Source organism: Lepidochelys kempii, chromosome 3 (genome assembly GCF_965140265.1).
Source record: "Lepidochelys kempii isolate rLepKem1 chromosome 3, rLepKem1.hap2, whole genome shotgun sequence".
Classification (NCBI taxonomy): Eukaryota; Metazoa; Chordata; order Testudines; family Cheloniidae; genus Lepidochelys; species Lepidochelys kempii.
In genome coordinates, this window is record NC_133258.1 from 2,095,422 (window position 1) to 2,109,989 (window position 14,568).

Consider the following 14,568-nt stretch of genomic DNA (forward strand, 5'->3'; position numbering starts at 1 on the left):
GAAAACCTCTTAAGATGAATCTGTCTTTCTGACAAGGACAAATGAAAACAGCAATGGTACTAACTTAATTCAGTCTTAAAGCTGCAGTGTTGGTGTCCTTACTGAATACTGTATGAAACTGGAGTCCTCAGTTTTATATAAATTATATCCCCATAGCTTTGCTTCTCTTCCTTTGTTTTTCTCTGAATCATTTTGCTTAATTTTTGCAGACATGAAAAACCTGTGACTTTTGCAAAAGTTAGTGTGGTATTAACTATTGTCTCTTTACAGTCAAGCTTATTACATGTATATGCTGACACAATTTCAATTATCTCATGAATTCTGATTTTGATGTCCAGAACTGATAAGATAAAGAAGCAAAAATAAAAGATTGATCACAGATCTGTCCAAATTGTAACAATACGACAATGTGTCTTTGGTAAAACCATTCTGCCAACTTCACAATAAAGCCACATTGAAACCATAGAGATAACACCACTGAACAGAAAAGCATAGGAGACCAGTCAGTGAGACAAAAATAAATAACTTGTGAAGTCAAGGTCCACAGCAAGCCACAATTTTACACCAGGCTCAGGGTCAACCACCACCATCAGATACTTTAAGAGCATTCTATAAAATATGAACTCGGAAATAGTTACAGGCTTTTCAGTTTTGTTTATGACAGGTTTCAGAGTAGCAGATGTGTTAATCTGTATCCGCAAAAAGAAAAGGAGTACTTGTGGCACCTTAGAGACTAACAAATTTATTTGAGCATAAGCTTTCGTGGGCTACAGCTCACTTCATCAGATGCATGCAGTGGAAAATACAGTGGGGAGATTTATGTACAGAGAGAACATGAAACAATGGGTGTTACCATACACACTGTAACAAGAATGGTCAGGTAAGATGAGCTATTAGCAGCAGGAGAGAAAAAAAACCTTTTGTAGTGATAATCAAGGTGGGCCATTTCCAGCAGTTGACAAGAACGTCTGAAGAATAGCGGGGCGGGGGTGAGGGAGGAAATAAACATGGGGAAATAGTTTTACTTTGTGTAATGACACATCCACTCCCAGTCTTTATTCAAGCCTAAGTCAATTGTATCCAGTTTGCAAATTAATTCCAATTCAGCAGTCTCTCGTTGGAGTCTGTTTTTGAAGTTTTTTTGTTGAAGAATTGCCACTTTTAGGTCTGTGATCGAGTGACCAAAGAGATAGAAGTGTTCTCCGACTGGTTTTTGAATGTTATAATTCTTGACTTCTGATTTGTGTCCATTTATTCTTTTATGTAGAGACTGTCCAGTTTGGCCAATGTACATGGCAGAGGGGCACTGCTGGCACATGATGGCATATATCACATTGGTAGATGTGCAGGTGAATGAGTCTCTGATAGTGTGGCTGATGTGATTAGGCCCTATCATGGTGTCCCCTGAATAGATATGTGGACACAGCTGGCAACGGGCTTTGTTGCAAGGATAGGCTCCTGGGTTAGTGGTTCTGTTGTATGGTATGTGATTGCTGGTGAGTATTTGCTTCAGGTTGGGGGGCTGTCTGTAAGCAAGGACTGGCCTGTCTCCCAAGATCTCTGAGAGTGATGGGTCATCCTTCAGGATAGGTTGTAGATCCCTGATGATGCGTTGGAGAGGTTTTAGCTGGGGGCTGAAGGTGGTGGCTAGTGGCGTTCTGTTATTTTCTTTGTTGGGCCTATCCTGTAGTAGGTAACTTCTGGGTACTCTTCTGGCTCTGTCAATCTGTTTCTTCACTTCAGTAGGTGGGTATTGTAGTTGTAAGAATGCTTGATAGAGATCTTGTAGGTGTTTGTCTCTGTCTGAGGGGTTGGAGGAAATGCAGTTGTATCGTAGAGCTTGGCTGTAGACAATGGATCATGTGGTGTGGTCGGGATGAAAGCTGGAGGCATGTAGGTAAGTATAGCGGTCAGTAGGTTTCCAGTATAGGGTGGTGTTTATGTGACCATCGCTTATTAGCACCATAATGTCCAGGAAGTGGATCTCTTGTGTGGACTGGTCCAGCTGAGGTTGATGGTGGGATGGAAATTGTTGAAATCATGGTGGAATTCCTCAAGGGCTTCTTTTCCATGGGTCCAGATGATGATGATGTCATCAATGTAGCGCAAGTAGAGTAGGGGCATTAGGGGATGAGAGCTGAGGAAGCATTTTTCTAAGTCAGCCATAAAAAAGTTGGCATACTGTGGGGCCATGCGGGTACCCATAGCCCCTAAATGTGAAATAGTTATGGGTGAGGACAAAGTCACAAAGTTCAGCCACCAGGTTTGTCATGACATTATCAGGGATACTGTTCCTGATGGCTTGTAGTCCATCTTTGTGTGGAATGTTGGTGTGGAGGGCTTCTACATCTATAGTGGCCAGGATGGTGTTTTCAGGAAGATCACCGATGGATTGTAGTTTCCTCAGGAAGTCAGTGGTGTCTCAAAGATAGCTAGGAGTGCTGGTAGCGTAGGGCCTGAGGAGGGAGTCTACATAGCCAGACAATCCTGCTGTCAGGGTGCCAATGTCTGAGATGATGGGGTGCCCAGGATTTCCAGGTTTATGGATCTTAGGTAGCAGATAGAATACCCCTGCTTGGAGTTCTAGGGGTGTGTCTGTGCAGATTTGTTCTTGTGCTTTTTCAGGGAGTTTCTTGAGCAGATGGTGTAGTTTCTTTTGGTAACCCTCAGTGGGATCAGAGGGTAATGGCTTGTAGAAGGTGGTGTTCAAGAGCTGCCTAGCAGCCTCTTGTTCGTATTCTGACCTATTCATGATGACGACAGCACCTCTTTTGTCAGCCTTTTTGATTATGATGTCACAGTTGTTTCTGAGGCTGTGGATGGCATTGTGTTCTGCATGGCTGAGGTTATGGGACAAGTGATGCTGCTTATGGAGTCTAATGTAAAGCAAAATAAATAAGATGGGACCTGATCTGACATGGCTATGAGTAGCTCAACTCCCATTCAAGCATGTGAGTTCTGAGGATAGTCAGTACTTTGCAAAACTGAATTCTTAATAAATAAGCACAGACAGAATATAATAAAATATATGGATAAAATCCAGAAAATACATTATCTATAAATAAACATACTCATACTGAAAATCGACTGCAATAAGACAGATATCATGACCTTTAATATTGCCTCACTATCACCAATACGGAGAGAGGATTATGTTCTCACCAATGTAGAAACATTCACATACTTGGGCAGCACCTGGCAGCATCCTGGCATCAGCCAGGATGGTGGAACAAGCGAGGACATCCGGAACAAAATCAATAAAGCCAGGAACACCTTCAGGAGCTTAAATACAGTCTGGAAATCCTCAAAACACAACACCAAAACCAAACTCAAGGTTTATCAGAGCTGTGTACTTTCAATGAGAAAGTATGATATATCTAAACTGTCTTCATTCCATACAATCTGCCTTGGAAAAAATCCTCCGTATCTTTTGGCCCAGAACAATCCCAAACCAAGATCTATTGACACAGTGCAGCCAAGAGGATATAAGCACCATCATTGCCAGAAGGCGTTGGAGATGGATTGGCCATGTGCTTCTGATGGAAACTGATTCCATCACCAGAACAGCAATAAGATAGACACTTGAAGGTGAAAACAAGGCTGACTGAAAACAACATGACGAAGAGCTGTGGAAACTGAGCTGAAAAACCTGGGGCACAGCTGGGGAATCATTGAAAGACATCCCAGAAACAGACAGGAGTGGAGAGCTTCGTTGCTGCCCTAAACGTCAGAGGCATAATGGGAACATGATGATGATGATTACCTATACATTATGTGGCAGTCATTCTTCTACAAACAGAGTATTTATTTAAGAACATAAGAACAGCCATACTGGGTCAGACCAAAGGTCCATCTAGCCCATTTACTTATTTAACATTTTTCCAGAGAACAAACTCATGTAAAATGATAAATGTGTTTAAGGGATCCTTTCTGACTTATAAAACCACATCTCTTAAAAACTCCATGGTGAATCCAAATGGAACTAAAAAACTCAAATTCTGCAGTCAAATACACCCACAAACAGCTACTTTGGTATCGATTTAGTTTTAAGTTTTGATTAAATGAAAGATACATACAAATGGATACTCACACTATATGAGCAAGATCAAGTGGCTTCTCTGGCTGTTCAGGAAATACAGGATGAGGTGGTTCTCTAGTGGGCACACAACCAAGAGATTTACTAATTGCGTGGCTCAGCTTCTTGGCAGGCGATTTCTGTTTTTTAAAGAAAGTCAAACAATGAGTAGAACAATCTGTGCAAGCAGAGAGCACAGACATTTAAACATATCCCACATTAGAAAATCTTTGTGTAAATACCCTATCTAGCTGATTAGTACAAAGTCATGCATTCAGTACAATTCAGACCCTGTAAACAAGGTGAGTGGCTGAATTAATCTCTACATACCTATTGAGATGGAATTTTGAAAGATGGTAGACTCATTCATTAGACTGCTTAACTAAGAAATATCCCAAATGTGAACTCTGACCTTTCTATCATGGTCACACCATTAGCGTTTGTCATGGTATTTCAGCTATTCAAAAGTGGCCTTTTGAGATATAATTTTGAAATTTGATACACCCATCAGAACCTGCCACCACCTCTCCCTTTAGAACACAGCAGGTGCTGCTTAATCAGAAGGAGGAAAGAAACACTTAAGGATACTGTGACGGGTTGGATCACAGAAACCCCCTTGCAGGCTGCCAACTGATGTGCCAAGACTACTTCTGCTCCTGCTTTCCAGCTCAGTCAGCTTAGGACTTCAGTGCCCACCCTGCCGGGTTTGAGCCAGACCTCCTAGCCTGCTGCAAACCCAGACCCAGGTCTGAACCACGTCCCCTAACAGCTGTAGGCTTAACTGAAAGCAGCTTACAGAAGTGTTCCTGTCCTAGACACTCATATGCCCCATTCCCAATGGGGTCGAAACCCTGAATAAATCTGTTTTACCCTATATAAAGCTTATACAGGGTAAACTTATAAATTGTTCGCCCTCTATAACATTGACAGAGAGATATGCACAGCTGTTTGTGCCCACCCCCCTCCCCGGTATTAATACATACTCTGGGTTAATTAATAAGTAAAAAGTGATTTTATTAAATACAGAAAGTAGGATTTAAGTGGTTCCAAGTAGTAACAGACAGAACAAAGTGAATTACCAAGCAAAATAAAATACAACACGCAAGTCTATGTCTAGTACGGTAATAAAACTGAATACAGATAAAAACCTCACCAGTTCCAGTAAGCTTTCTTTTATAGACTAATCTCCTTCTAGTCTGGGTCCAGCAATCACTCACACCCCTTGTAGTTACTATCCTTTGTTCCAGTTTCTTTCAGGTATCTCTGGGGGTGGAGAGGCTCTCTCTTTAGCCAGCTAAAGACAAAATGGAGGGGGTCTCTCAGGGGTTTAAATAGACTTTCTCTTGTGGGTGGAGACCCCCTCCTCTCTCCTATGCAAAGCCTAGCTACAAAATGGAGTTTTGGAGTCACCTGAGCAAGTCACATGTCTATGCATTTCTGAGTTCATGCAAGCCAAGCCACATTCCTGGGAAAGCTCAGATGTGGATTGGCATCTCCAAGTTCATTGTTGGCTTAAGGGCTTCTTGATTGGGCATTTTTACTGAGAACAGTCTTTTCTCAGGAAGCTGACCAACTGCTTCACTAAAACCTACTTAGAATCAAACAAGTATACAACCAATATACATAACTTCGAACACAAAAATGACACTTGCATACAAATAGGATTAATAGATTCAGTAGATCATAACCTCTACAAAGACATGTTACATGGCATATGTAGCGCAAAACATATTCCAGTTATGTCATATATATACATTCATAAGCATATTTCCATAAAGCCTTATGGGGGGCACTATCACAGATACTTAGTCAAGTTCATCACAAGGGTGGACTATTCTTAAATATCAACAACTACTATGTTTTTTGGCTTTTAAGGATTTATATCACATTCATATATGGTAGCAAACCTGAGAGGAGTACTTTCAAGGATAAAACCAAGTCACATGGGCTTCACCCCAGAAAGACTGAAATGAAGACAATAGCTATTTGTGACGCTCTGTGCCTTGGAGGAAACCCCCGCACCACCATGTTCATCCTTATAAAATGATGGTGGTATCCAATGAAAAGTTTATCAGCATGGATTTACCAAGAACAAATCATGCCAAACCAGCTTTATTTCCTTTTTTGATAGGGTAACTGATTTTGTGGATAGGGGGAATGCAGTGGACATAATATATCTGGACTTCAGCAAGGCTTTTGACACCGTCCCATGTGACATTCTGATAAATAAGCAGGAGAACTCAGTAGAACTACCATTTAGTGGATATGGAATTGGTTAAACAACCACAAAGAGTAACTATTAATGTAATGTCAAGTATCAGAGAGGTAGCCGTGTTAGTCTGGATCTGTAAAAGCGGCAAAGAGTCCTTTGGCACCTTATAGACTAACAGACGTATTGGAGCATAAGCTTTCGTGGGTTGCATCCGACAAATTGGGTATTCACCCACAAAAGCTTATGCTCCAATACGTCTGTTAGTCTATAAGGTGCCACAGGACTCTTTGCCACTATTAATATAATGTCATCGGATTGGAGGGAGGTCTTAAGTGGGGTTCCACAGGGATCTGTTTCGGTTCAGTTTTGTTTAACATCTTTATTAATAACCTGGATAGCCATCTGTCTTGGTTGGTTTAGATCAGTGGTGGGCAGTCTGCGGGGCACATGCAGCCTGTCAGGATAATCCATTGGCGGGCCGCAACAATTTGTTTACATTGACTGTCTGCAGCTCCCAGTGGCTGCACCTGCAGACGGTCAATGTAAACAAACTGTTGCAGCAGGCCGCAGGTTGCCCACCATAGGTTTAGACACAACAAATGCTACATCTTGGTAGGGGTTCACACTAGATGGTCCTTGTGGTCCCTTCTAACCCTCTGGATTCTTTTTAAGGGACTCTGCATCACAGGATAGACTGGGTTTGAAGAACCACCATAGGAACAGTATAGTTCTGAATTTTTTTGCCCCCATACAAAATCTACTTGCTAGCTGACCCATAACTGCATCTGAACAATATAACAGAGAACTTAATAGAAGAAAACTCATTTAAGTCACTTATTCACTGTTTTAAGAACACTTCAAACCCCAGCCATTGCAACATTTAAGTGTAAGAGAATGAAAGAGCTAAAAGTCCTTATTGTTACCATAATATTTCTAGGGGAAAAAATCCTGCCTCCCATTAATGCTTCAGACTGAAGTTTATTAATTTGCAAAAATGCCCAACTATAGGTAGTTAAGAACGGCAGCCTCACCTTTTCTACTATAATGAATTAGTTAAATAAACCCAGTGACAGTGAGACTATTTACTTCTTCTAACTTATTAACATAGTATTGAGTTTAAGGTAATGTTTTTGTGTACCAAATGTATTATCCTGTAAAAAAATGGGAGAACATAATTCCCATTTGTTTAATGGAATAAGGGGACAGTCTCCCTGACCTATATATCTCTTATAATATTGCCCACCGTCCCCCCATCCCTTCCATGATCCCAAATTCATAAACATCCCTGAATTCTTAGCAGTTGTGAGTCCCCTCCATTTCTCTCACTCACCTCCACTGACTTTGTAGTTGACTCTCCCAAAATCACTCTCTTCACCCTTAATATTTTTGTCCCTCTCCCATTGCACCATCCACTTAAATAACCATCAACCACTTCCTCCATCCAAGTCCTGTGCTGCTGAAAATCTGTGGAGAAAATCTGGATCACATAGACTTCCTCCACTACAAATTCACCCTTTCCTCCTTCAGGGTTATCTTCCATGAACAGCTGTTCTCTTTTCTTCCCCCATTATGATCCACTCTACAACTCCCATTGTTTGTCCCCCTCCACTCTATCCTCAGGCTCCTTTTCCCTAGGATTCTTCTCAGGATTGCACTGACTTGATCATCAACCAGTTCAGATTTGATCACTTTCCCTCTACCCTTACGTTTATCGCTCATGCATCACATTTGTGTCCAAGTGCTATCATCTCATCACTGTTTCTTTCCCTCCTCGCACCCTTTCCCTTCTGTCACTGACTGATGGTCATTCACTTAATTCTCTGTTTCCCTTACCATAAGCTGTACCCTCAATTTTATCGGCTTCACCCTCAACCTATCCTTATAATCTGACTCCTTCCACTCAAACTACAACCTAGGCTCCAGAGCGGCGGCGAACCAGCTGAGGGAGCGGCGGCGAACCAGCTGAGCAGCAGGGGACAGCAGAGCAGCTCACAGCAGGAGTTTGCCTGGGACTGGTAAGTATCCGAGTGTGTGTTTGTTTGCTTGCTGAGGAAGTATCCGAGCGTGTGTTTGCTGGGAGGGCAGTGTGAGAGCCTGAGTGAGTGTCTGATTGGCTGCTAGCCTGCAGGGGGTGGGCATTACGGTGTCTGTGTGTTTGCGTCAGGGAAGCCTGGCTGTTTAAAAATAGCCAGAGCTTCGCGAACCAGCTGAGCAGCAGGGGACAGCAGAGCAGCTCACAGCAGGAGTTTGCCTGGGAGTTCGCCTGGAGTGAGGCTTACGTCTTGCAAACTTCTCTGAGGAAGCTCATAGTAGGAAGGTGATATGGAAGGGGGGGGTTCAGCTGTTGTGACCTGCACTGGATGTGCCATGTTTGTCTTTCTTCCACAGGACAGAAGCGACTTTGTCTGTACAAAGTGCAAGCTGGTCTCCATATTGGAAGAGAAGATTGAAGGTCTGGAGCAACAGATAACGACCCTGCGTTGCATACGAGAAACTGAGGATTTTCTGGACAAAACTCAGGATAGGCTTCTAGGGGCACAAAGCGCTAAAGATATAGAGCAGGTTGCACAGAGGAGCCAAGAGGCCAGTGAAGAAGCTTGGCAACATGTGACCTCCAGAAGAGGAAAGCGGAATGTCCGGGTTCCAGTAACACAGACACAGGTAACTAACCGCTTTCATGTTCTCCTCACAGGTACCGTTGCGGAGAGTGGACCAGATGATATGTCTGGGGCGAGAAAGCAGAAGGAGACTCTGCTGGTTGGAAGGCATGAGATGCGATGTCCTGAGGTTGGGGGTTCCATGACCACCGCTCCCAAGAGGAGAAGGCGGGTGGTAGTGGTCGGGGACTCTCTCCTCCGGGGGACTGAGTCATCTATCTGCCGCCCTGACCGGGAAAACCGAGAAGTCTGCTGCTTGCCAGGGGCTAAGATTCGCGATGTGACGGAGAGACTGCCGCGACTCATCAAGCCCTCGGATCGCTACCCCTTCCTGCTTCTCCACGTAGGCACCAATGATACTGCTAAGAATGACCTTGAGCGGATCACTGCGGACTACGTGGCTCTGGGAAGAAGGATAAAGGAGTTGGAGGCGCAAGTGGTGTTCTCGTCCATCCTCCCCGTGGAAGGAAAAGGCCTGGGTAGGGACCGTCGAATCGTGGAAGTCAACGAATGGCTACGCAGGTGGTGTCGGAGAGAAGGCTTTGGATTCTTTGACCATGGGATGGTGTTCCATGAAGGAGGAGTGCTGGGCAGAGACGGGCTCCATCTTACGAAGAGAGGGAAGAGCATCTTTGCCAGCAGGCTGGCTAACCTAGTGAGGAGGGCTTTAAACTAGGTTCACCGGGGGAAGGAGACCAAAGCCCTGAGGTAAGTGGGAAAGCGGGATACCGGGAGGAAGCACAGGCAGGAATGTCTGTGAGGGGAGGGCTCCTGCCTCATACTGGGAATGAGGAGCGATCAACAGGTTATCTCAAGTGCTTATATACAAATGCACAAAGCCTTGGAAACAAGCAGGGAAAACTGGAGGTCCTGGTGATGTCAAGGAACTATGACGTGATTGGAATAACAGAGACTTGGTGGGATAACTCACATGACTGGAGTACTGTCATGGATGGTTATAAACTGTTCAGGAAGGACAGGCAGGGCAGAAAAGGTGGGGGAGTAGCACTGTATGTAAGGGATCAGTATGACTGCTCAGAGCTCCGGTACGAAACTGTAGAAAAACCTGAGTGTCTCTGGATTAAGTTTAGAAGTGTGTGCAACAAGAGTGATGTAGTGGTGGGAGTCTGCCACCGGACCAGGGGGATGAGGTAGATGAGGCTTTCTTCCGGCAACTCACGGAAGCTACTAGATCGCATGCCCTGATTCTCATGGGTGACTTTAATTTTCCTGATATCTGCTGGGAGAGCAATACAGCGGTGCATAGAAAATCCAGGAAGTTTTTGGAAAGCGTAGGGGACAATTTCCTGGCGCAAGTGCTAGAGGAGCCAAATAGGGGGGGCGCTTTTCTTGACCTGCTGCTCACAAACCGGGTAGAATTAGTGGGGAAAGCAAAAGTGGATGGGAATCTGGGAGGCAGTGACCATGAGTTGGTTGAGTTCAGGATCCTGACGCAGGGAAGAAAGGTAAGCAGCAGGATACGGACCCTGGACTTCAGGAAAGCAGACGTCGACTTCCTCAGGGAACGGATGGCCAGGATCCCCTGGGGGACTAACTTGAAGGGGAAAGGAGTCCAGGAGAGCTGGCTGTATTTCAAGGAATCCCTGTTGAGGTTACAGGGACAAACCATCCCGATCAGTCGAAAGAATAGTAAATATGGCAGGCGACCAGCTTGGCTTAATAGTGAAATCCTAGCGGATCTTAAACATAAAAAAGAAGCTTACAAGAAGTGTAAGGTTGGACATATGACCAGGGAAGAGTATAAAAATATTGCTCGGGCATGTAGGAATGATATCAGGAGGGCCAAATCGCACCTGGAGCTGCAGCTAGCAAGAGATGTCAAGAGTAACAAGAAGAGTTTCTTCAGGTATGTTGGCAACAAGAAGAAAGCCAAGGAAAGTGTGGGCCCCTTACTGAATGAGGGAGGCAACCTGGTGACAGAGATGTGGAAAAAGCTAATGTACTCAATGCTTTTTTTGCCGCTGTCTTCACTAACAAGGTCAGCTCCCAGACTGCTGCGCTGGGCATCACAAAATGGGGAAGAGATGGCCAGCCCTCTGTGGAGATAGAGGTGGTTAGGGACTATTTAGAAAAGCTGGATGTGCACAAGTCCATGGGGCCGGACGAGTTGCATCCGAGAGTGCTGAAGGAATTGGCGGCTGTGATTGCAGAGCCATTGGCCATTATCTTTGAAAACTCGTGGCGAACCGGGGAAGTCCTGGATGACTGGAAAAAGGCTAATGTAGTGCCAATCTTTAAAAAAGGGAAGAAGGAGGATCCTGGGAACTACAGGCCAGTCAGCCTCACCTCAGTCCCTGGAAAAATCATGGAGCAGGTCCTCAAAGAATCAATCCTGAAGCACTTGCATGAGAGGAAGGTGATCAGGAACAGCCAGCATGGATTCACCAAGGGAAGGTCATGCCTGACTAATTTAATCGCCTTTTATGATGAGATTACTGGTTCTGTGGATGAAGGGAAAGCAGTGGATGTATTGTTTCTTGACTTTAGCAAAGCTTTTGACACGGTCTCCCACAGTATTCTTGTCAGCAAGTTAAGGAAGTATGGGCTGGATGAATGCACTATAAGGTGGGTAGAAAGCTGGCTAGATTGTCGGGCTCAACGGGTAGTGATCAATGGCTCCGTGTCTAGTTGGCAGCCGGTATCAAGTGGAGTGCCCCAAGGGTCGGTCCTGGGGACGGTTTTGTTCAATATCTTCATAAATGATCTGGAGGATGGTGTGGATTGCACTCTCAGCAAATTTGCGGATGATACTAAACTGGGAGGAGTGGTAGATACGCTGGAGGGGAGGGATAGGATACAGAAGGACCTAGACAAATTGGAGGATTGGGCCAAAAGAAATCTGATGAGGTTCAACAAGGATAAGTGCAGGGTCCTGCACTTAGGACAGAAGAATCCAATACACCGCTACAGACTAGGGACCGAATGGCTAGGCAGCAATTCTGCAGAAAAGGACCTAGGGGTGACAGTGGACGAGAAGCTGGATATGAGTCAGCAGTGTGCCCTTGTTGCCAAGAAGGCCAATGGCATTTTGGGATGTATAAGTAGGGGCATAGCGAGCAGATCGAGGGACGTGATCGTTCCCCTCTATTCGACATTGGTGAGGCCTCATCTGGAGTACTGTGTCCAGTTTTGGGCCCCACACTACAAGAAGGATGTGGATAAATTGGAGAGAGTCCAGCGAAGGGCAACAAAAATGATTAGGGGTCTAGAACACATGACTTATGAGGAGAGGCTGAGGGAGCTGGGATTGTTTAGCCTGCAGAAGAGAAGAATGAGGGGGGATTTGATAGCCACTTTCAACTACCTGAAAGGGGATTCCAAAGAGGATGGCTCTAGACTGTTCTCAATGGTAGCAGATGACAGAACGAGGAGTAATGGTCTCAAGTTGCAGTGGGGGAGGTTTAGATTGGATATTCGGAAAAACATTTTCACTAAGAGGGTGGTGAAACACTGGAATGCGTTACCTAGGGAGGTGGTGGAATCTCCTTCCTTAGAGGTTTTTAAGGTCAGGCTTGACAAAGCCCTGGCTGGGATGATTTAACTGGGAATTGGTCCTGCTTTGAGCAGGGGGTTGGACTAGATGACCTTCAGGGGTCCCCTTCCAACCCTGATATTCTATGATTCTATGATTCTATTCTTTCATTGTAAAAATAAATAAATAAATACAAAACCCAAACAGCTTTTGCACCCAATTGCTCCTCCAACAACTGTTCTACTTCTCTTTACGTCATGAATGGGCTATTACAGCCCTTGATTTTACTTCCTTATCTCACTGAATCCTCTCTCCTCTCCATCCAGCTTCCTCCCTCTGCACTCTACCAAGCGTGTTCTTTCATGATGTCTAACTATCTTTTTCTTTCCCAAATCTAGTGATTTCTATTCCATCCTTTTCCTTTGTACTCTTCAAAACCAATAATTACTCTCACATTGAATCCTGTCCCCCTACCACCTTGGTTTCTATAGCACAGTCTTCTCTTGGTTCTCCTCCTACTTCTTATCAGTCCTTCAGTGTCATTTGTAGGGCCCTGCACGGACACAAAATTTGTATCTGCATCCGATCTTCAAACATTGTCTGTAGATATCTGCAACTGTATAGGAATTTTGTGATGCCAAAGAAGTCCATTATGAATTAATTTAAAGCCATTGAACACAAAAGGTATCCCACTTGGATGTGAGTCTCTGGAACTGACAGCTTTAACAAATTAAGGTAGTAAGAAACCTTGCTTCTCATCCCATATTAATCAGTGGATAAAAAAAAAGGTATTCTCTGTGCTTTCAAATTTAAGACATTAAGAAAAAAAGAGTACCTTGTATCAAATGTATACCTTGTGATAAAGTTGGGAGTGATTTTACAACCCAGTTGTCATTTGTATTTTGATAATTAATAGATAAGTATTAGTAGTTAGGAACTGCAGTCTCACCTTTTCTAAAATAATGAATTGGTTAAATAAACACAGTGACTGAGACTAACACTCAAAGGCCCCAGTCAGGATCAGGAACCCATTGTGCAAGGCACAGTACACATCCAGAGGTAGACATGGTCCCAGCTTCAAAGAGTTAAAGATCTAACTAATGAAGTTAATCAGATAAAAAGAATGAGCTAATCCTACAGAGAGGTTACATTTCCTCACAGCGTCTAATAGCTTTAACATCAGAAAAATGTGCAAATGCACACTTGGCAATTCTAAAAAGGATGCCTCGAAGACACACTTGTTTCCACCCTTGTGCTTACACATGCAGTTGTCAGCAAGATTCTAAAAGTTTTCTAAGTCTTCACCAACATCATTCTCATGTTAACATGGCTCGTGACTTTAAGCTGCATAGGAGTGGTCACTGAGAAGCAAGACACAAGGGTCTCTCCCAAAACTGCACTGGGTGACAACAGGTTAGTATCTCTCATTCATACAAGAAATTGCATTTAAGGCCTGGTCTATACTACAAAGTTTTGCATGCACAGCTGTGTGGCCTAGGAGTGTGAAAAAAATCACACACCCCCAGCCAACACAGCTATGCCAGCAAAACATCCAGTGTAAATGCAGCTATGCCTACAGAAGTGTGTTTCAGCTGGCATAGCTAATGTTGTTTGGGGAGATGGTGTAGCTATGCCAGCATATGCCTTCTGACGACTTATGCTGCATCTACACTACAGGACTCAGCCAGCATCGCTAACCAGCCAAGGTTGTGACTTGGCTGGTTAGCGATGTGACTTGGCCAATTGGTTGTGACTCTGAAGTTTGAAGGTAATTTCGGTGAAAGTTGTCATGAAATGATAGATTTCATTATTCTAAGGAAGGAAAGGAGTGAGAACAGCAGAGTAAGGACAATAAACTTCAAAAAGGCAGACTTTAACAAACCCAGAAAACTGGTAGGTAAGTTCCCATGAGAAGAAAATCTAAGGGAAAAATAAGTTCAGGAGAGCTGGTAGTTTCTCAGAGAGACAATATTAAAGGCAGAACAGCAAACTATCCCAATGTGAAGGAAAGATAGGAAGAATGGTAAGAGACTAATATGTCTCCATCAGGAGCTCTTTAATGACCTAAAAAAAAAGCGGAATCCCACAAAAACTAGAAACATGGACAAATTACTAAGAATACAAAAAATAG

General features: G+C 43.9%; 1 protein-coding gene across 24 annotated transcripts in view; it reads right to left on the reverse strand.

Annotated features, from left to right (window-relative positions):
- Positions 1-14,568, reverse strand: part of DTNB (dystrobrevin beta) — a 389,020-nt gene that overhangs the window by 231,440 nt on the left and 143,012 nt on the right. For 22 of the 24 annotated variants that reach the window (XR_012157855.1, XR_012157851.1, XR_012157853.1 and 19 more), the window contains one exon: positions 4,091-4,215. Coding sequence is in view for 6 of the 24 variants with exons in the window: in XM_073335462.1 (XP_073191563.1) it covers positions 4,091-4,215 (125 nt within the window). In the remaining 18 variants the exon portion in view is untranslated. Of the gene's footprint in view, positions 1-2,393; positions 2,877-4,090; positions 4,216-5,228; positions 5,370-14,568 lie in introns of those variants that run through there. The other 2 variants (XM_073335464.1, XR_012157867.1) reach the window with 2 other exon arrangements.